Source organism: Thalassophryne amazonica, chromosome 2, assembly GCF_902500255.1.
Source record: "Thalassophryne amazonica chromosome 2, fThaAma1.1, whole genome shotgun sequence".
Taxonomy (NCBI): domain Eukaryota; kingdom Metazoa; phylum Chordata; class Actinopteri; order Batrachoidiformes; family Batrachoididae; genus Thalassophryne; species Thalassophryne amazonica.
This window is the reverse complement of record NC_047104.1, coordinates 77,048,369-77,071,832: the sequence shown is the minus strand read 5'-3', so window position 1 is coordinate 77,071,832 and position 23,464 is coordinate 77,048,369. Positions and strand designations below refer to the sequence as shown.

At 45.8% G+C, this 23,464-nt stretch overlaps 1 protein-coding gene across 3 annotated transcripts in view; it reads right to left on the bottom strand.

Moving 5' to 3' along the window:
• The window catches only part of LOC117526144, a 38,630-nt gene that overhangs the window by 3,511 nt on the left and 11,655 nt on the right, over positions 1 to 23,464 (bottom strand). For all 3 annotated transcript variants that reach the window (XM_034188174.1, XM_034188190.1, XM_034188182.1), the window contains 3 exons: positions 23,334 to 23,450; positions 23,009 to 23,065; positions 13,713 to 13,874 (listed from right to left, as the gene is read on the bottom strand). In XM_034188174.1, the coding sequence (XP_034044065.1) occupies positions 13,713 to 13,874; positions 23,009 to 23,065; positions 23,334 to 23,450 (336 nt within the window). The remainder of the gene's footprint in view (positions 1 to 13,712; positions 13,875 to 23,008; positions 23,066 to 23,333; positions 23,451 to 23,464) is intronic.

The following is a 23,464-nucleotide window of genomic DNA, read 5'->3' as shown; positions in this document are numbered from 1 at the left end:
TTTGCTCCTTATTTAAGCCCTCACAGTTCCCACAGCTCACTGCTTGATTGTTGACTTCGTTTACTTTCTCGTTGTTGTCCAGTTTGCTCTTGTGTGTTTTGACCTTGCTTTTGTGCTCCGACCTCTGCCTTGCCGTATCCTGAACTCCGCCTGTATTTTGACTCTGCCTTTGTTTTGCCTGCTTTATACCTCGACGCCGTGTGAAGGAACCCTGCCTGTTTATTTACCATGTCCCAGCCTGTACGATGTCTGATACCTCTGCTCCCATGTCTGACTACCTGTGTACCGAACCCAATGCCTGGTTTCTAGATAAAGCCTTTTATACATCTAAACGAACCATGCTTGTGAGTCTGCATGTGTCTCCTACCGATTCCTGTGTAGAGCCAACACCAGTCCTGACAATACTACTACACCTGGAGTGGCCAGCCCAAAACAGACACCCCTGTCTTACACCATCTGCAGAAAATGGTGCCTGCGGGGGAGTCTGAGGAACCAGAAATTGGCAGGGCAGAGTGTGCGCCAGGCTGAGCGCTAATCCCTATAGAATGCCATTACCATAAATCCCGGTTGCAAACGGTTGCACACTGGATTTAGCCTCAATGTGACAGGTGAGGGACTGTTGTGCACGAGTTTTCATAGATGAAGTTAGTATTTTTGTGGGACTAACTACCTTCTGTGCTGACAGGAGCATCTTTATCAGTGGATAACTCATGGCGCAGGGGTTTGCATATATATATATTAACAACAGATGGTGCACAAATGTAAACAGAACTCACTCACACTGTTCTCCAGACATTAAGGTTCTGGTTGTTAAATACTGATCCTTCTATCTCAGAAGAGAGTTTCCTGTTATTTTCATCTTTGCTGTCTACATTCCTCCTGACACAGACACAAGAGCAGCACTGGATGTACTCTATCAACACATCAATGAATTCCAAACCCCTAGCCAGAGGGAGCATTCATTGTTACTGGGGATTTTAAACAGATCCACATGAAGAAAGTTCTCCTTGTACTTTTACCAACATGTTGTTTTTGCAACAAGGGGTGTAAACATACCAGACCACTAACGTCAAGTCTGCATTCAAAGTATTCCCCCATCCCCACTTCGGATCATCAGATTGCATCGCTGTTATGCTAATACCAACATATAGACCACTGCTCATCAGAACCAAGCCCTGTACAAAGCAGGTGAGGATCTGGACAGAGGGAGCCATGATAAGACTGTAGGACTGCTTTGAAAGTACAGACTGATTGGTGTTCAGAGGAGCTGATATAGTCTGGGCACAGACATCAAAGAGTATGCTGACACTGTATCCAGTTACATCTACTGTATAAATGCATGGAGGACGTCTGTGTCACAAAAAAAAAAAACATCAGTCAGAGAGAATGAGAAATCCTGGAGGACAGCTGAGGTTTGAGCTCTGCTGAAAGAAAGAAACTTTAAATCGGGTGATGTCACTGCCCTTAGACCTGCACATGCAAACCTGAATAAAGCAATCAGAGTGGTGAAAAGAGGCCATGATCAAAAAATTCAAGATCATTTGTGGGATCACATAAACACTAGGAGACTATGGCAGGGAATTCAGTCTGCTACAGACTAAAATAAATAAAAATAAAATAAAATCACTCCCTTGTCCTGCAATGACAACACTGACTTCCTGAATGACCTTAACAACTACTTTGGACGGTTTGTTGCACTTAACACCACATCAGCAGTAAAGGCCACCACACACCATGATGAGCAGGTGCTGAGTGGTGACCTCAATTCTGCTTAAGACCCTGAGGAAAAATCACCCTAAGAAAGCTTCAGGTCCAGACAAAATACCGGGCTGAGTGTTAAAACAGTATGTGGAACAACTCTCACATCTTCCCTGACATATTTGCACCTCTGTGTCAATCCAATGCCACTACACCCAGAAGGTATTCATGGCACTTCACTTTTACTACATATTACGTTATGTTACAGCCTTATTCCAAAATGGAGTAAATTCATTTTTTCACTCAAAATTGTACTCACAAGACCCCATAATGACAACATAGAAAAAGGTTTTTTGAATTTTTTAAAAATTAAGAAAAAAAAAACCTAAGAATCAGTCATACGTAAGTATTCACACCCTTTGCTCACTCCTTTGATATCTTGGCTGTGTGCTAGGGTCATTGTCCTGTTGAAAGATGAACTGTGGCCTGAGTCTGATGTCAAGAGTGCTCTGGAGCAGATTTTCATCTAGGATGTCTCTGTAAATTGCAGCATTCATCTTTCCCTCAATCCTGACTAGTCTCCCAGTTCCTGCCGCTGACAAACATCCCCACAGAATGATGCTGCCACCACCATGCTTCACTGTTGGGATCGTGCCTGGTTTCTTACAAACATGACAACTGGCATTCACACCAAAGAGTTCAATCTTTTTCTCATCAGATCAGATAACTTTCTATCTCATGCTCTGAGAGTCCTTCAGGTACCTTTCGGCAAACACCAGGTGCACTGCCATGTGCATTTTACTACGGAGTGGCTTCCATTTGGCCACGCTACCATACAGACCTGATTGGTGGATTGCTGTAGAGATATTTGCCCTTCTGGAAGGATCTCATCTCTCCACAGAGGAATGCTGGAGCTCTGACAGAATGACCATCGGGTTCTTGGTCAGCTCCCTAACTCAGGCCCTTCTCCCCCGATTGCTCAGTTTAGACTGGCGACCAGTTCTAGGAAGCGTCCTGGAGGATCCGAACTTCTTACATTTATAGATGATGGAGGCCACTGTGCTCATTGGGACCTTCAAAACAGCAGAAATATTTCTGTACCCTTCCCCAGATTTGTGCTCCTGCATCACTGTGTGGTACAGCAACTACTCTGCAGCAGACAAGAAGGCTCTGCGGAGGGTTGTGAATGCCGCACAGGATTGTGGGAGGCACCCAAGATCATTAACATTTACATAAATAGCATGATGCAAGCATGATGTTTGCCTCTCTCCCTTTGGGCAGGAGCCTGCGGAGCATCAGGTGCTGAACCACCAGACTGAGAAACAGCTTTTTTCCGGAGTCGGTGAGGCTGTTGCGTTCTAGTGGAAAACTATAGCTCTGTTGCTTCCTGCACATTAACATTAACTACACAATCTCAGATGGGTACACACCTGTTAATATCCCTTATTTATTTATATCCTAGTCTAGTTTTAGTTTATTTAACCCCTGAGACCTTTTGAAACCTAATTTTGTATCATGTCATATGGAAGGATATATTGTATGACAATAAAGAATCCTTGAATTTGATTGATGGTACCACTTGAACCATCAGTCTTTTTTTTTTTTTTCTTATTTCTGTTATTTGGTAGAATGGCCTAAGTAGTGGATCAACAGAATTGAATTGATTTTGAAATTTTGGTCCCAATACGTGAAAAAATAGAAAATCATTGCATACAATTGGCCTTACTGAAAGTAGGTAGGGTACCATACTTTAAATGTGCATTACAACCACACCCACAAAATGAATACTTGCAGACAACTGGGGGGTGCAGAGTTTTGTTTCCTGGCCCATGGTCTATAGTCTGGCTGGCTGAATTCAAAACAAGTAGGTGGTAAGCAGCAACTTCAAACTTCAACAGCTTCATCAACTGTGAGTTTTAAAGCATTTCTATGATTCAAATGTATTAGGCATACTCCTACATAACCTAACATGATAACAATGACATAATTGGAACAGTTTATAGCAGCTCTACTCTGTGATCATTGAACACATTTATTATTGTCATCTGATGACAGGTGCATGAGTGTGTGTATGTGTGAGAGGATTGTTAAACCCAAAAATGTCAATCAGCTGCAAATTGTAAATTATCCACAAACAGTAAATTGCAAAATGTGAACACTGAAAAATATTTTCCAAAATGTGAACGCAGGTCTTGCAAAACACGAATTTCATTCATAATATACGAGGTCTGTTAGGAAAGTATCCGACCTTTTTATTTTTTTCAAAAACCTGATGGATTTGAATCGCATGTGCTTGCATGAGCCAACCTTGTACCTTCATGCGCATGCGTGAATTTTTCACGCCTGTCAATTGCGTCATTTGCTTGTAAGCAGCCTTTGTGTGAGGATGGGTGGAGTCTCTCATCGTTTTTTCTTTGCAAGGAAATGGTGGAACGACTGGAGCAGCGCGACTGCATCAAATTTTGCCAGAAACTGGGTGACAGCCAAGTGGAAATCATTCAGATTATTCAGACGGCTTTCGGTGACGATGCTATGGGCATCACAGATTAAGGAGCGGTACAACCGGTTTAAAGATGGCCGCACAACGGTGGAGAGCGCGCTGCGCTCCGGGCGGCCATCAACATGCTGAAATGACCAGATCATTTCCAAAGTGAACTCTGTGGTGATGTGGGACCGTCGTGTGACTATCCGAGAAATTGCGGAAGAGGTGGACATCAGCAATTTTTTGGCACATTCCACTGTGACAGAAGATTTTGCCATGAAAAGAGATGCAGCGAAATTCATGCCGATGGATTGGGCACAAAGCTGATGGCGGAACAAAAGCGCCACCGTGTTGAAGCCTCACAGGACATGTGACAAAAAATTTACGCATGCGCACGAAGGTTCAAGGTTTGCTCATGCAAGCACACGTGATTCAAATCCATCAGGTTTTTGCAAAAAATAAAAAGGTCGGATACTTTTCTAACAGACCTCGTACATACACTCAACAAAAATATAAATGCAACACTTTTGGTTTTGCTCCCATTTTGTATGAGATGAACTCAAAGATCTAAAACTTTTTCCACATACACAATATCACCATTTCCCTCAAATATTGTTCACAAACCAGTCTAAATCTGTGATAGTGAGCACTTCTCCTTTGCTGAGATAATCCATCCCACCTCACAGGTGTGCCATATCAAGATGCTGATTAGACACCATGATTAGTGCACAGGTGTGCCTTAGACTGCCCACAGTAAAAGGCCACTCTGAAAGGTGCAGTTTTATCACACAGCACAATGCCACAGATGTCGCAAGATTTGAGGGAGCGTGCAATTGGCATGCTGACAGCAGGAATGTCAACCAGAGCTGTTGCTCGTGTATTGAATGTTCATTTCTCTACCATAAGCCGTCTCCAAAGGCGTTTCAGAGAATTTGGCAGTACATCCAACCAGCCTCACAACCGCAGACCACGTGTAACCACACCAGCCCAGGACCTCCACATCCAGCATGTTCACCTCCAAGATCGTCTGAGACCAGCCACTCGGACAGCTGCTGGAACAATCGGTTTGCATAACCAAAGAATTTCTGCACAAACTGTCACAAACCGTCTCAGGGAAGCTCATCTGCATGCTCGTCGTCCTCATCGGGGTCTCGACCTGGCTCCAGTTCGTCGTCGTAACCGACTTGAGTGGGCAAATGCTCACATTCGCTGGCATTTGGCACGTTGGAGAGGTGTTCTATTCACGGATGATGCGAAGGAGATGTGTTGCACTGCATGAGGCAAATGGTGGTCACACCAGATACTGACTGGTATCCCCCTCCCCAATAAAACAAACACGTGGTCTGCGTTGTGAGGCTGGTTGGATGTACTGCCAAATTCTCTGAAACGCCTTTGGAGATGGCTTATGGTAGAAACATGAACATTCAATACACAAGCAACAGCTCTGGTTGACATTCCTGCTGTCACCATGCCAATTGCACGCTCCCTCAAATCTTGCGACATCTGTGGCATTGTGCTGTGTGATAAAACTGCACCTTTCAGAGTGGCCTTTTATTGAGGGCAGTCTAAGGCACACCTGTGCACTAATCATGGTGTCTAATCAGCATCTTGGTATGGCACACCTGTGAGGTGGGATGGATTATCTCAGCAAAGAAGTGCTCACTATCACAGATTTCGACTGGTTTGTGAACAATATTTGAGGGAAATGGTGATATTGTGTATGTGGAAAAAGTTTTAGATCTTTGAGTTCATCTCATACAAAATGGGAGCAAAACCAAAAGTCTTGCGCTTATATTTTTGTTGAGTATATATACAGTTGTATGTAAAAGTTTGGGCATCCCTGATGATTTCCATGATTTTCCTTTGTAAATTATTGGTTGTTTGGATCAGCAGTTTCAGTTAAATATATCATATAGCAGACAAACACAATGATATTTGAGAAGTGAAATTAAGTTTATAGGATTTACAGACTGCAATAATTCTTGAAACAAAATTAGGCAGGTGCATAAATCTGGGAACCCCAACAGAAAAAAAAACATCAATATTTTCTCAATCTCAGTTGCCCCCCCCGGGACTGTATTCAGCACCAGCCCACCTCAGCTCACACCTTGGCTTCCCCCTCCCTCCCCCCTCACTGTAACTCCGACTGAGGTGAAAGGCCAGCTCCTGTGGCTGAAGCAGAGGAAAGCAGCAGGACCGGATGGGATCTCCCCGAGGCTGCTGAGGACCTGTGCAGATGAGCTCTGTGAGGTCCTCAGCCACATCTTCAACAAGAGCCTCAGCCTGTGGGTGGTCCCCACCCTGTGGAAGACCTCCTGTGTGGTCCCGGTTCCCAAAACACCGCACATCAAGGAACCAGCCCACGACAGACCAGTTGCCCTGACCTCCCACCTCATGAAGACCATGGAACGGCTCGTCCTGTCTCACCTCCGCACCGTGGTGAGCGACATCCTGGACCCACTGCAGTTCGCCTACAGGTGGGTCGCGTGTCTGAGGGGAACGAGCTGGAGTACTGATCGGTCATCACAGACTTCGTGGACTGGTGTGAGCGCAACCACTTGTGTCTCAATACCAGTAAGACGAAGGAGATGGTAATCGACTTCAGGAGGAAACCACCACCTCACCCACCGGTGAACATGCAGGGGGAGGACATAGAGACTGTGGACAGTTTCAAATACCTGGGTGTTCACCTCAACAGCAAACTGGACTGGACTCACAACACTGACGCCCTGTACAAAAAAGGCCAGAGTCGCCTCCACCTCCTGAGGAGACTGAGATCCTTTGGAGTGAGCAGGCCTCTGCTTAAGACCTTCTACAACTCTGTTGTAGCCTCTGCTCTCCTCTATGCTGTCGTCTGTTGGGCCCTGGGCAGCACAGAGCGGGAGAGAAAGAGACTGAACAAGCTGGTCAGGAAGTCCAGCTCTGTCCTGGGCTGTCCTCTGGAGGTGGCTGAGAGGAGGGTGTTAGCCAAGATCAAATCCATCATGGACAACTCCTCTCACCCTCTGCACCGGACTGTAGTGGAGCTGAGTAGCTCCTTCAGTGGCAGACTGAGGCACCCTGAGTGCAAGAAGGAACAATACCGCAGGTCGTTCCTCCCTGCTGCTGTCAGACTGTACAATGACACTGTGAAATAACCACATGCAATAATATGTCCACAAATCATGTGCAATAACAACTCGTTTACAAATCCCTGCACTAATGTCACCTTATCACATCCAATTTCCACTTCACATATTGTAAATAAGATGCTCCTATCTCTTTCAATCCCAATCATGTTTATACGTATATATGCATATGTAAGTATGTATGTATGTATGTATATATATATATATATATATATATATATATATATATATATATATATATATATATATATATATATATTCTATTTGTACCTCATTTTGTTATTCTATTGTATTGTTACAAGTATTATTATTGCTTATCCTTGCACATGCTGTTTGATGAACATTTTCCTCTACTTGCACCCATCTTGTGTGTTTAAGAGCTGACGTAACATGTGAATTTCTCCTCTGTGAGATCAATAAAGTTTTATCTTATCTTATTTAGTAGATCCTCTTTTTGCAGAAATAACAGCAGAAATGCTTCCTGTAGCTTCCAATAAGAGTCTGGATTCTGGTTGAAGGTATTTTGGACTATTCTTCTTTACAAAACATCTCCAGTTCAGTCAGGTTTGTTGGTTTCTGAGCATGGACAGCCCGCTTAAAATCCACACCACTGATTTTCAATAATATTCAGATCTGGGGACTGAGAGGGCCATTCCAGAACATTATACTTCTTCCTCTGCATGAATGCCTTAGTAGATTTTGAGCAGTGTTTAGGGTCGTTGTCTTGTTTATAGATCCAGCCCCGGTGCAACTTCAACTTTGTCACTGATTCATGAACATTGTTCTCAAGAATCTGCTGATATTGACTGGAATCCATGTGACGCTCAACTTTAACAAGATTCCCAGTACCTGCACTGGCCACACAGCATGATGGACCCACCTCCAAATTTTACTGTTGGTAGCAAGTGTTTTTCTTGGAATGCTGTGTTCTTTTTCAACCATGCATACCGCCCATTGTTATGTCCAAATAACTCAATTTTAGTTTCATCAGTCCACAGCACCTTATTCCAAAATGAAGTTGGCTTGTCCAAATGTGGTTTAGCATACATCAGGCGACTCTGTGGCGTGTATGCAGAAAAAGCTTCTTCTGCATTACAGCATCATTCAGCATCTTTGTACAAAGTGCGCTGTATAGTTGAATGATGCACAGAGACACTATCTTCAGCAAGATCATGTTGTAGGTCTTTGAGTTGACTGACTGTTCTCACCATCCTCCGCTTCATCTTATGAGCTTTTCTTGGTCTGCCACTTTGGGCCTTAACTAGTACTGTGCCTGCGGTCTTCCATTTCCTCACTATGTTCCTCACAGTGGAATCTGACAGCTGAAATCTCTGAGATATGTTTTTGTATCCTTCCCCTAAACCATGATGTTGAGCAGTCTTTGTTTTCAGGTCATTTGAGAGTTGTTTAGAGGCCCCCATGTTGCCACTCATTAGAAGAGATACAAAGAGGGGATACATTTGCAAATGGCCACCTTAAATACCCTTTCACATGATTGGATTCACTTGTGTAAGGAGGTCAAGGGTCAATGAGCTTACCAAACCAATTTTGTGTTCTAAGAATTAGTGCTATAAAATGACGAGGGTGCCCAAATTTATGTACCAGCCTAATTTTGTTTAAATAATTATTGCACACTTTCTGTAAATACTAGAAACTTTATTTCACTTCTCAAATATCAGTGTGTTCATCTGCTATGTGATATATTTAACTGAAATTTCTGATCCAGACAACCAATGATTTATAACGGAAAATCATCAGTTGATGAAACAGTCAGGGTCAGGGTGTTGACCCTGACTGGGGATGTTGTCGGGCGGTGGAAGGAGTACTTCGAGGATCTCCTCAATACCATCGTCACGTCTTCCGAAGAGGAAGCAGAGACTGGGGACTCAGAGGAGGACTCATCCATTACCCAGGCCGAAGTTACAGAGGTGGTTAGAAAGCTCCTCGGTGGCAGGGCTCCTGGGGTGGATGAAATCCATCCTGAGTACCTTAAGTCTCTGGATGTTGTGGGACTGTCTTGGCTGACACACCTCTGCAACATCGCATGGTGATCGGGGACAATGCCTCTGGATTGGCAGACCGGGGTGGTGGTCCCTCTGTTTAAGAAGGGGGACTGGAGGGTGTGTTCCAACTATAGGGGGATCACACTCCTCAGCCTCCCCGGTAAGGTCTATTCCAGAGTACTGGAGAGGAGAATTCAACCGATGGTCGAACCTCGGATTCAGGAGGAGCAGTGTGGTTGTCGTCCTGGTCGCGGCACACTGGACCAGCTCTACACACTTCATCGGGTGCTCGAGGGTTCATGGGAGTTCGCCCAACCAGTCCACATGTGTTTTGTGGATCTGGAGAAGGCGTTCGACCGTGTCCCTCGGGGCATCCTGTGGGGAGTGCTCCGGGTGTATGGGGTCCGGGGTCCTTTGCTAAGGGCTATCCGGTCCCTGTATGACCGCAGCAGGAGCTTGGTTCGCATTGCCGGTAGTAAGTCAAACCTGTTTCCAGTGCACGTTGGCCTCCGCCAGGGACCCAGCCATGACCTATCTTCAATGCTCTTACTGAGGGAAGGAGGTTGTTTGCCAAAATCTCACAATACATGACCCCATCCATCCTCCCTTCAATACGGTGCAGTCGTCCCGTCCCCTTTGCAGAAGAGCACCCCCAGAGTATGTTTCCATCCCCATGCTTCATGGTTGGGATGTTTTCTTGGGGTTGTTCTCATCCTCTAAACATGGTAAGTGGAGTTGATTCCAAAAAGCTCTATTCTGGTCTCATCTGACCACATGACCTTCTCCCATGCCTCCTCTGGATCATCCAGATGGTTACTGGTGCACTTCAAACAGGCCTGGACATGTGCTGGCTTGAGCATGGGGACCTTGCTGCCCTGCAGGATTTTAAACCATGACAGCATCATGTGTTACTAATGTAATCTTTGTGACTGTGGTCCCAGCTCTCTTCAGGTCATTGACCAGGTCCTCCTGTGTAGTTCTGAGCTTTCTCAGAATCATCCTTACCTCAGTGAGATCTTGCATGAAATCCCAGACCGAGGGAGGTTGACAGTCATCTTGTGTTTCTTCCACTTTCTAATAAATAATCATAACAGTTGTCTTCTACCAAGCTGCTTGCCTGTTGTCCTGTAGTCCATCCCAGCCTTGTGCAGGTCTACAGTTTTGTCCCTGGTGTCCTTAGACAGCTCTTTGGTCTTGACTATGGTGGACAGGTTGGAGTGTGATTGATTGAGTGTGTGAACAGGTGTCTTTTATACAGGTAAAAAGTTCAAACAGGTGCAATTAATACAGGTAAAGAGTGCAGAATAAGAGGGCTTCTGAAAGAAAAATTAACAGGTCTGTGTGAGCCAGAATTCTTGCTGGTTGGTAGGTGTTCCAATACTTATTTGCAGCACTAACATACAAATAAATTATATATATATTATATATATATATATAAATCATACATTGTGATTTACATTGTGTGTGATACATTGTGATTGTGATTTAGGATTTTTTTTTTTAGATTATATCTCTCACAGTGGACATGCGCCGAAGATGAAAATTTCAGACCCCTCCATGATTTCTAATTGGGAGAACTTGTAAAATCGCAGGGTGTTCAAATACTTATTTTCCTCACTGTACATACATACACACATACATACACACACACACACACACACACACACACACACACATATATATATATATATATATATATATATATATATATATATATATATATATATATATATATATATATATATATATAAAATCAGTTTAAGTAGTTTACGGATTTCAGTTTACAGATCAATTACTGCAGGAAATCTTGATTGCAAACTATCACCGCCAAAATGACTTTCTGGTTGGGTGTTTGGTTGGGGTGATTACAGCTGGTGAGGTGGGAATGTCAATAATCTTAAGAGAAACATTGTAGAAAAACAAACACTAGTTTCTAACCTCAGGAAGTTAGACAACAAGCTAAAACATTTTTATCCATATGAGCCATCCTCTAAGCTGGAAAAATAATACTGATACTGATCTGAACAAGCAGGCGGCAGAGAAATGGAAGTGTAGGGACTGTCTACAAAGTGCAAAAATGGAAAGAGACACCAGAAAAAATATTCAATCAATTCACATGTGGTGTCACCAAATTCACTGATCACATCAATGGTCTCCTGCTGGTTATACTACAGCACTCAGTTTGGAAAAATGTGTAAACATTTAATTTTAGTTGATTAGAGTTTTATTGCTCATTTTGTTACTTATTTTAATCATTAAAAAAAACACACACACACAAAAAAAGGTACACATAGCAAAAAGTTAATGTTGCCCTGAAGCAAATCCTCCTTGAAGAAGTGAAGGTGCACCCTCTAAAAAATGAACACCACCAGCCCCCACTGCTGCCTTTCCTTCTACAAAATACACAAAGATCAAGTACAACTGGTTCAGACTGTCACCACATCATGACGACTCATGACCAAATTACACAAATCAAAGGCTGGAAGAAGTGAGATAAAATTATCCTGTCGACTTGAAGTCCAATCTGGACAGAGAATTCCATATACACTCAACAAAAATATAAACGCAACACTTTTGGTTTTGCTCCCATTTTGTATGAGATGAACTCAAAGATCAAAAAACTTTTTCCACATACACAATATCACCATTTCCCTCAAATATTGTTCACAAACCAGTCTAAATCTGTGATAGTGAGCACTTCTCCTTTGCTGAGATAATCCATCCCACCTTACAGGTGTGCCATACCAAGATGCTGATTAGACACCATGATTAGTGCACAGGTGTGCCTTAGACTGCCCACAATAAAAGGCCACTCTGAAAGGTGCAGTTTTATCACACAGCACAATGCTACAGATGTCGCAAGATTTGAGGGAGCGTGCAATTGGCATGCTGACAGCAGGAATGTCAACCAGAGCTGTTGCTCGTGTATTGAATGTTCATTTCTCTACCATAAGCCGTCTCCAAAGGTGTTTCAGAGAATTTGGCAGTACATCCAACCAGTCTCACAACCGCAGACCACATGTAACCACACCAGCCCAGGACCTCCACATCCACCATGTTCACCTCCAAGATCGTCTGAGACCAGCCACTCGGACAGCTGCTGGAACAATCGGTTTGCATAACCAAAGAATTTCTGCACAAACTGTCACAAACCGTCTCAGGGAAGCTCATCTGCATGCTCGTCGTCCTCATCGGGGTCTCGACCTGACTCCAGTTCGTCGTCGTAACTGACTTGAGTGGGCAAATGCTCACATTCACTGGCGTTTGGCACGTTGGAGAGGTGTTCTCTTCACAGATGAATGAATCCCGGTTCACACTGTCCAGGGCAGATGGCAGACAGCGTGTGTGGCTTCGTGTGGGTGAGTGGTTTTCTGATGTCAATGTTGTGGATCGAGTGGCCCATGGTGGCGGTGGGATTATGGTATGGGCAGGCATCTGTTATGGATGAAGAACACAGGTGCATTTTATTGATGGCATTTTGAATGCACAGAGATACCGTGACGAGATCCTGAGGCCCGTTGTTGTGCCATACATCCAAGAACATCACCTCATGTTGCAGCAGGATAATGCACGGCCCCATGTTGCAAGGATCTGTACACAATTCTTGGAAGCTGAAAATGTCCCAGTTCTTGCATGGCCGGCATACTCACCGGACATGTCACCCATTGAGCATGTTTGGGATGCTCTGGACCGGCGTATACGACAGCGTGTACCAGTTCCTGCCAGTATCCAGCAACTTCGCACAGCCATTGAAGAGGAGTGGACCAACATTCCACAGGCTACAATTGACAACCTGATCAACTCTATGCGAAGGAGATGTGTTGCACTGCATGAGGCACCAGATACTGACTGGTATCCCCCCCATAAAACAAAACTGCACCTTTTATTGTGGACAGTCTAAAGCACACCTGTGCACTAATCATGGTGTCTAATCAGCATCTTGATATGGCACACCTGTGAGGTGGGATGGATTATCTCAGCAAAGGAGAAGTGCTCACTATCACAGATTTAGACTGGTTTGTGAACAATATTTGAGGGAAATGGTGATATTGTGTATGTGGCAAAAGTTTTAGATCTTTGAGTTCATCTCATACAAAATGGGAGCAAAACCAAAAGTGTTGCATTTATATTTTTATTGAGTGTGTTAAAATCTAAAAATAGCAACCCAAACCAAAGGCAACCCAAGGTAAATTTTTTTTGCCCACCAACATGGCCATACAAGATTAATACTGTATCACTTTATTGGCCCTGGTCGTGGTAGTTTGTATTTATTTCCTAACCAGCCGGTTCAGGTGTGTTTGCTATTGTGTAGTGGTGTCTTAGACAGAATGCAAGAAGATATTTTCATTTTGTCAGTACTAGTACTGCTAGTAGTGTAGCAGCAGCGTTAGCAGTATGTACCTCATAATGTCCTGGCTCTTCTTTCACAGTCAGTGTGTCATTGTCATGATGAATAAATTCATAGTGCATAACTTCGTTCTGCAACCTGTTAAGCAGGAAGTATAGGATCGTCCAACATGTCACCGGCAAGGTCACAATGCTCAGAGCCAATGACACGGTTACCTACAGAAAGAGAAAGAGGTAAATGGTAAATGGACTGCATTTATATAGTGCTTTTCTATCTGCATCAGAAGCTCAAAGTGCTTTAAAATTATGCCTCGCATTCACGTAGACACACTTGTACACAGGGTCAGGGTGCTCCCATGCAAGACTCTCACTACACACTGGGAGCAACTCACAGATTAAGGACCTCGCCCAAAGGCCCTTAATGATGTTCCAGTCTAGCTTGGCTTTAAAGATGAAAGGACCAAAGGGCAGTGTTGTTAATGGATGGTTGCACTCATCAACGGCAGATGGTGGCAAAAATTTGGTCATGCTGCTTTAAAATATTGCTACAGTGGTACAACTATAAAATGGTTCAGTTCAGAGCCTCATTAATCTGTTGTTGGATGGTTTACAAGAGTTTTCAGTTTGTTATTTTTAATTAAATTTTATTTTCATATTTGTTCTTTGATTTGCAGGGATTGAAAGCTGCTATCTTGACCTCTCTGTGTTACAACTTTCAAAACAGTTTAAAGGACATGTTGCATGTAATTTAACGTGCTGTTCAACAACACATCAAAGTATTCATGATTGTAAGTCTATCCACGCACATGTGGTTACAATTGGTGGTTGCTGATATATTTTATTGCTCATTAAACCTCTCTCTCCATGAACCAGCATTTCCAGAAAATGTTTTAGTCGGCATTTCTCGGTGGGTGACGTCAGTCCAAGCAAATATAGAAACAGCACAATAGCGAACAGAATGAAACAAACGTTGCAATGTCAGATCATGAAACTACTGACCATTCATACAAAACTGATGACTCAGCATTCATTCAGATCAGTGGACCTACAAGAAGATGCTTGGAAAAAGTCAGGAATACGTTGTTTTCAACAGATAATGGACTTTGTGCTCCCTAGCGAATGTGCACAAGCATCACGTGCACCTCTTGATTGAATGTTCCACACAGAGAGAAGACAACACTTTTTTTCTTTTTCTTTTTATTTACAGTGACTGCATCGAAATTAACAGTTATAACTGTTGGGAAAGTGTAGTGACACAGACCCACTTCAGGGGGCGTAAATGAACGGACAATGAAAGAGTCGAATATGAACACTTTACTGTTGTGAAAGAGCACAACCAAAACACAGCGGATTACAGAATTTGTGAAAACAGTCAATCCACAAAGGTGACGTGTGGGCAGGCTCGAGGATAGAAGACGTCTGTCCTGAGAAGAACCAGAACCACACGATTTCCTCCGCCACCGAACCTGGAGAATACTGGAGCCGCCAAGTCCCGAGTCCCCAGGTGGCCACCGTCTCCGAATGTCGGATCTGGTACTGCTGGCTAGGAGCAAAAACAATAAGATGTGGGTGCGTGCACACCCAGTAACAACAATGGTGGAGAATCCACCTCCACCTCTCACACACACTTGTGGAGCTCCTGTCTTAAACACTTATCTGGTTGGGGTGTGAAGCGAAGCCGTCGCTGATTACGCCAACCTCACTGATAAGGCACTCCACAGGAAAGCAGCTGCAAAATGAATTCAGACTAAGACACAGTTAGATTCTGGCTGAGGATATTACCTTCACAGGTAGATGATATCTCGGCAACGAGGTGGAGATGACGTCCGGTTTTTATGGAGTGGAATGATGAAGTGTAGATGGGTGACAGCTGTCATGAGATAATGAGTGACAGCTGTCACCCCCGGCTGTGTCTGTGGCGGCGGCGCCCTCTGGTGGTGGGCCAGCAGTACCTCCTCTTCTGGCGGCCCACACAACAGGACCCCCCCCCTCAATGGGCGCATCCTGGCGCCCGACCAGGCTTATCCGGGTGACGGCGGTAGAAATCGGCCAGGAGGGCCGGGTCCAGGATGAAGCTCCTCTTTACCCAGGAGCGTTCTTCGGGTCCATACCCCTCCCAGTCCACCAAATACTGGAACCCCCGGCCCATTCGACGGACGTCCAGGAGCCTGTTCACTGTCCAAGCTGGCTCCCTGTCAATGATCCGGGCAGGAGGCGGCGCCGGACCGGGAGCACAGAGGGGTGAGGTGTGGTGTGGTTTCAGTCTGGACACATGGAAAACAGGGTGGATCCGCAGTGAAGCTGGGGGTTGGAGCTTCACTGCAACAGGGCTGAGGATCTTGAGGATTTTAAATGGTCCAATGTACCTGTCTTTCAACTTAGGAGAGTCCACTTGGAGGGGGTTGTCCTTCGTTGATAACCACACCTCCTGCCCGGGCTGGTATGCAGGGGCCGGGGACCGCCGGCGGTCTGCATGGGTCCTAGCCCTCGTCCGGGCCTTCAACAAGGCAGAATGGGCGGTGCGCCACACTCGACGGCACCTCCGCAGGTGGGCCTGCACCGAGGGCACACCGACCTCTCCCTCCACCACGGGAAACAATGGGGGCTGGTACCCCAGACACACCTCAAACGGGGAGAGGCCGATGGCAGAAGACACCTGACTGTTATGTGCATACTCGATCCAGGCCAGATGGTTACTCCAGGCCGTCGGGTGCACGGATGTCACACAGCGGAGGGTCTGTTCCAACTCTTCTGCCTGTCCGTTCGTCTGTGGGTGGTACCCGGACGAGAGGCTCACGGTGGCCCCCAGTTCTCTGCAGAAACTCCTCCAGACTTGAGAGGAAAACTGGGGACCACGATCCGAGACTGTCAGTTGGTATCCCATGCAGACGGACGACGTGGTGAACCAGGAGGTCAGCAGTCTCCTGGGCCGTTGGGAGCTTCTGGAAGGCCACGAAGTGGGCCGCCTTGGAGAATCGGTCCACTATCGTGAGGATAGTCGTCATGCCCTGGGACGGCGGGAGGCCCGTGACAAAATCCAGGCCGATATGGGACCAGGGGCGATGAGGCACCGGAAGCGGCTGGAGAAGTCCTTGGGTCCTTTTGTGGTCTGCCTTGCCCCTGACACAGGTGGTGCAGGCCTGGATATACTCCCGGACGTCGGCCTCCACAGACGCCCACCAGAAGCGCTGCCGGACAACTGCCACAGTCCTTCACACCCCCGGATGACAAGAGAGCTTGGAACCGTGACAGAAATCCAAGACTGCAGCTCTGGCCTCTGGTGGGATGTATAGACGGTTCTTCGGCCCAGTTCCGGGGTCCGGGCTCCGTGCCAGGGCCTCCCGGATGGTCTTCTCCACGTCCCAGGTGAGGGTAGCCACGATAGTGGACTCCGGAATGATGAGCTCCGGTGGATCCGACAGCTGAGTTTTGACTTCGTCTTCGTGTACCCGGGACAAGGCATCCGATCTCTGGTTCTTGGTCCCGGGGCGATAGGTGATCCGGAAGTCAAAACGCCCGAAGAACAGTGACCAGCAGGCTTGCCTGGGGTTCAGCCGCTTGGCGGTCCTGATATACTCCAGGTTCCGATGGTCAGTGAAAACCGTGAACAGCACAGATGCTCCCTCCAACAGATGTCTCCACTCCTCAAGAGCCTCTTTCACCGCAAGGAGTTCTCGGTTGCCGACGTCATAGTTCCGTTCAGCCGGGGTCAACCTGCAAGAAAAGTAGGCACACGGGTGAAGAACCTTATTGGTCTCTCCGCTCTGGGATAGCACAGCTCCTATTCCTGAGTCAGAGGCGTCCACTTCAACCACAAACTGGCGGCCAGGGTCGGGCTGCACCAGAACTGGTGCAGTCGAGAACCGTCGTTTCAACTCCTTGAATGCGGCTTTGCACCGATCCGACCAGGTGAAGGGCACTTTTGGAGAGGTCAGGGCTGTCAGGGGGCTAACTACCTGACTGTAGCCCTTAATGAACCTCCTGTAGAAATTTGCAAAGCCGAGGAACTGTTGCAGCTTCCTACAGCTTGTTGGTTGGGGCCAATCTCTCACCGCCGTAACCTTGGCCGGATCAGGGGCGACGGAGTTGGAGGAGATGATAAACCCCAGGAAGGACAAAGAAGTACGGTGGAACTCGCACTTATCGCCCTTCACAAACAGCCGGTTCTCCAACAACCGCTGCAGGACCTGACGTACATGCTGGACATGAGTCTCAGGGTCCGGAGAAAAGATGAGTATATCGTCCAGATATACGAAGACGAATCGGTGCAGGAAGTCCCGCAAGACGTCATTAACCAAAGCTTGGAACGTCGCGGGGGCGTTAGGCAGGCCGAACGGCATGACCAGGTACTCAAAATGACCTAATGGGGTGTTAAATGCCATCTTCCACTCGTCTCCCTTCCGGACCCGAACCAGGTGATACGCATTCCTAAGATCCAACTTTGTAAAGATTTTGGCTCCATGCAGGGGGGTGAACACGGAATCTAACAAGGGCAACGGGTATCGATTGCGAACCGTAATCTCATTCAGCCCCCTGTAATCAATGCATGGACAGAGTCCACCATCTTTCTTGCCCACAAAAAAGAAACCTGCACCCGTCGGGGAGGTGGAATTCCGGATCAGCCCGGCAGCTAATGAGTCCCGGATGTAGGTCTCCATTGATTCGCGCTCAGGTCGTGAGAGGTTGTACAGCCTGCTGGACGGGAACTCCACGCCTGGAATCAAATCAATGGCACAATCGTACGGACGGTGCGGGGGATGGGTGAGTGCCAGATCCTTGCTGAAGACGTCAGCAAGATCGTGGTACTCAACCGGCACCGCCGTCAGATTGGGAGGGACTCTGACCTCCTCCTTAGCATGTAAACCGGGAGGAACCGAGGAACCTAAACACACCCGATGGCAGGTTTCGCTCCACTGAACCACCACCCCAGACGGCAAATCAATCCGGGGATTGTTTCAACATCCACGGGAAGCCCAAAATCACACGGGAGGTAGAAGGAGTCACAAAAAACTCGATCTCCTCCCGATGATTTCCAGACACCACCAGAGTTACAGGTTGTGTCTTGTGCGTGATTAAAGGGAGAAGGGTGCCATCAAGTGCCCGCACCTGCAATGGTGAAGGGAGCGCCACCAGAGGGAGCCCTACCTCCCTAGCCCATCTGCTGTCTAGCAGATTCCCTTCTGACCCTGTGTCCACCAGTGCTGGGGCTTGAAGGGTTAAATCCCCGCTCAGGATTGTAACTGGGAGTCGTGTGGAAATATGTGTGTGTCCCACGTGAATGTCTTGGCCCACCCTAAGCCCAGTTTCTAGGGGCGGGCGTTGGTGTTTAACCAATTGGGGCAGTCTCTTAACTGATGCTCACTCGAGCCGCAGACAAAGCACTCCCCGCGGGCCAGCCTCCTCTGTCTTTTAGGTGGTCTAAATGTGGCCGTGCTCGTGTCCATAGCTTCGTCAGCAGGGGGAGCTGTAGCCACACGGAGCGTTGAGGCTGTGGAGCGTGGGGAGGGCGGAACCTTTTCGGACCCGGAAGGGAGAGGGACAGCGCGTGCCCGGCCACGTCCTTCATCTCGCTCCCGACGGCGTTCCTCCAACCGATTGTCTAACCGTATAACGAGATCAATAAGCCCATCTAAATCCTGCGGTTCTTCATTAGCTACCAGGTGCTCCTTCAGGACCGACGACAGTCCGTTTATGAAGGCGGTGTGGGGCGCAACGTTATTCCAGCCGGACCTCGCAGCCGCGATGCGGAAGTCAAATGCATATTCGGCTGCGCTCCGGCGCCCCTGTCTCATTGACAGCAGCACTGTTGAAGCAGTCTCTCCTCTGTTAGGGTGATCAAAAACCGTTTTGAACTCCCTCAGAAACCCAGTATAAGTGGTAAGGAGCCGTGAATTTTGCTCCCAAAGCGCCGTAGCCCAAGCGTGTGCCTCACCACGAAGCAAGTTAATTACATAAGCCACCTTACTGGCGTCAGACGCATACATTATGGGACGTTGTGCAAAGACGAGGGAACACTGCATAACGACCAGTGGAACGTCTATATTCTGCACTGGGTCAGTAGGAGGAGGAGCTGCAGCAACGCCCTGAGCGCGCGCTTCCACCTGTGCGGTGAGAGCCTCCATCCTGCGATTAAGGATGACGTTTTGCTCGGTCATCAGATCCAACCGAGCGGTAAAGGCGGTGAGGATTTGCCGCAACTCACCAATCATGCCTCCTGCAGACGCCTGTGCACCCTGCTCTTCCATTGGCTGTTCAACAGATGGGTGACGGCCCTCGGGATCCATGACGCTGGCCTAGATATCCTGTGGGAAATGGTAGTGACACGGACCCACAACAGGGGGTGTAAATGAACGGATAATGAAAGAGTCGAATATGAACACTTACTGTTGTGAAAGAGCACAACCAAAACACAGCGGATTACAGAATTTGTGAAAACAGTCAATCCACAAAGGTGACGTGTGGGCAGGCTCGAGGATAGAAGACGTCTGTCCTGAGAAGAACCGGAACCACACGATTTCCTCCGCCACCGAACCTGTAGAATACTGGAGCCGCCAAGTCCCGAGTCCCCAGGTGGCTACCGTCTCCGAATGTCGGATCTGGTACTGCTGGCGAGGAGCAAAAACAATAAAATGTGGGTGCGTGCACACCCAGTAACAACAATGGTGGAGAATCCACCTCCACCTCTTACACACACTCGTGCAGCTCCTGTCTTAAACACATCTGGTTGGGGTGTGAAGCGAAGCCGTCACTGATTACGCCAACCTCACTGATAAGGCACTCCACAGGAAAGCAGCTGCAAAATGAATTCAGACTAAGACACAGTTAGATTCTGGCTGAGGATATTACCTTCACAGGTAGATGATATCTCGGCAACTTGGTGGAGATGATGTCCAGTTTTTATGGAGTGGAATGATGACGTGTAGATGGGTGACAGCTGTCATGAGATAATGAGTGACAGCTGTCACCCCCGGCTGTGTCCGTGGCGGTGGCGCCCTCTCGTGCCTGAAGCCCGCACTTCAGACAGGGCGCCCTCTGGTGGTGGGCCAGCAGTACCTCCTCTTCTGGCGGCCCACACAACAATAACTTTAAAACCGAGTCATCATGAAATGACATCACACTTATGTAAACTTTGCAATCAATCTGTGGCTCCTTTCTTGTTTTCGGCAGTCTCTGTCGCTGTTTGTTTTGATTGGCATATGCTTGTAGACTGTTGACAGAAGTGCATAATTTAATACGGGTATATCATCACATGACCTCTAATAGCCAAAATCTGAGGTGTTATGAATTCTGTGCAACACGTCCTTTATGTTCTTGAGAGCATTTTGTAAATTGATTGATTGTGTTGATTTTTTTTCTGCAACCCCTGGCAAAAATTATGGAGTCACCGGCCTCGGAGGATGTTCATTCAGTTGTTTAATTTTGTAGAAAAAAAGCAGATCACAGACATGACACAAAACTAAAGTCATTTCAAATGGCAACTTTCTGGCTTTAAGAAACACTATAAGAAATCAGGAAAAAAAATTGTGGCAGTCAGTAATGGTTACTTTGTTAGACCAAGCAAAGGGAAAAAAAAATGGACTCACTCAATTCTGAGGAATAAATTATGGAATCACCCTGTAAATTTTCATCCCCAAAACTAACACCTGCATCAAATCAGATCTGCTCGTTAGTCTGCATCTAAAAAGGAGTGATCACATCTTGGAGAGCTGTTGCACCAAGTGGACTGACATGAATCATGGCTCCAACACGAGAGATGTCAATTGAAACAAAGGAGAGGATTATCAAACTCTTAAAAGAGGGTAAATCATCACGCAATGTTGCAAAAGATGTTGGTTGTTCACAGTCAGCTGTGTCTAAACTCTGGACCAAATACAAACAACATGGGAAGGTTGTTAAAGGCAAACATACTGGTAGACCAAGGAAGACATCAAAGCGTCAAGACAGAAAACTTAAAGCAATATGTCTCAAAAATCTAAAATGCACAACAAAACAAATGAGGAACGAATGGGAGGAAACTGGAGTCAACGTCTGTGACCGAACTGTAAGAAACCACCTAAAGGAAATGGAATTTACATACAGAAAAGCTAAACGAAAGCCATCATTAACAGCTAAACAGAAAAAAACAAGGTTACAATGGGCTAAGGAAAAGCAATCGTGGACTGTGGATGACTGGATGAAAGTCATATTCAGTGATGAATCTCGAATTTGCATTGGGCAAGGTGATGATGCTGGAAATTTTGTTTGGTGCCGTTCCAATGAGATTTATAAAGATGACTGCCTGAAGAGAACATGTAAATTTCCACAGTCATTGATGATATGGGGCTGTATGTCAGGTAAAGGCACTGGGGAGATGGCTGTCATTACATCATCAATAAATGCACAAGTTTACGTTGATATTTTGGACACTTTTCTTATCCCGTCAATTGAAAGGATGTTTGGGGATGATGAAATCATTTTTTAAGATGATAATGCATCTTGCCATAGCGCAAAAAACTGTGAAAACATTCCTTGCAAAAAGACACATAGGGTCAATGTCATGGCCTGCAAACAGTCCGGATCTTAATCCAATTGAAAATCTTTGGTGGAAGTTGAAGAAAATGGTCCATGACAAGGCTCCAACCTGCAAAGCTGATCTGGCAACAGCAATCAGAGAAAGTTGGAGCCAGATTGATGAAGAGTACTGTTTGTCACTCATTAAGTCCATGCCTCAGAGACTGCAAGCTGTTATAAAAGCCAGAGGTGGTGCAACAAAATACTAGTGATGTGTTGGAGCGTTCTTTTGTTTTTCATGATTCCAGATTTTTTTTCCTCAGAATTGAGTGATTCCATATTTTTCCCTCTGCTTGGTCTAAAAAAGTAACCGTTACTGACTGCCACAATTTTTTTTCCTGATTTCTTATAGTGTTTCTTAAAGCCAGAAAGTTGCCATTTGAAATGACCTTAGTTTTGTGTCATGTCTGTGATCTGCTTTTTTCTACAAAATTAAACAACTGAATGAACATCCTCCGAGGCCGGTGATTCCATAATTTTTGCCAGGGGTTGTATAAGAGAGTTGATTTATCTGCATGGAAAGGGACTGCTTCATCACATGTTCTTTATCAAGTTACACGGTGTGATACAAAAAGGTTTAGCAGTTATGTTCACATTATTTTTTTTGCACTATTTTTTTGCATTATTAATTTTTGATTTCGAGTGTTCGACAAAAATGACTAAACTGTCCTGATTCACATTGCAGCATACAGCTTTGTGTGTGTGTATATGTGAGTGACGTTCTAATTAATGATTAATTTGTACTTTTCCACTTTCAGACACTGATGAGACCTTGAGGAAAAACATATAGTCAATCTTACCGTTTTCTTGGTGGGGTTGTGCTCTGTCAGAATGTACAGAATCCCACAAAAGACAAACTACAAGGGGTAGATAAGAAAACTGATGTAGTACATCTTTTAAATATGAAAAGACACCACACAGATTACATTTGTCAGCAAAATAGTCAAAAGCCTGTTGATGTTAGATATTCTTGAAGTAACAACTAAACTTTAAATGAAATCTGCCTGAAATTTGGTTATCTGTGTTGAGTTTTCCAGCATTTCTTTTTAAAATTCTAAATTGAATTCATCTACTGTAGCAAATCTACAAATCGTAATGAGATTGTTTGTTTGATTTAATCCAAACCATTGCTCCTTGTACAATTCCAGGTTGAAAGGCCGCTGTCCACGAAACAAAATCGTCATGAATCCAAGTCGCCACGGAAACAATGATATAGGTTGTGCCCAAAACCAGAACAATAATCTAAGAGGCAATCA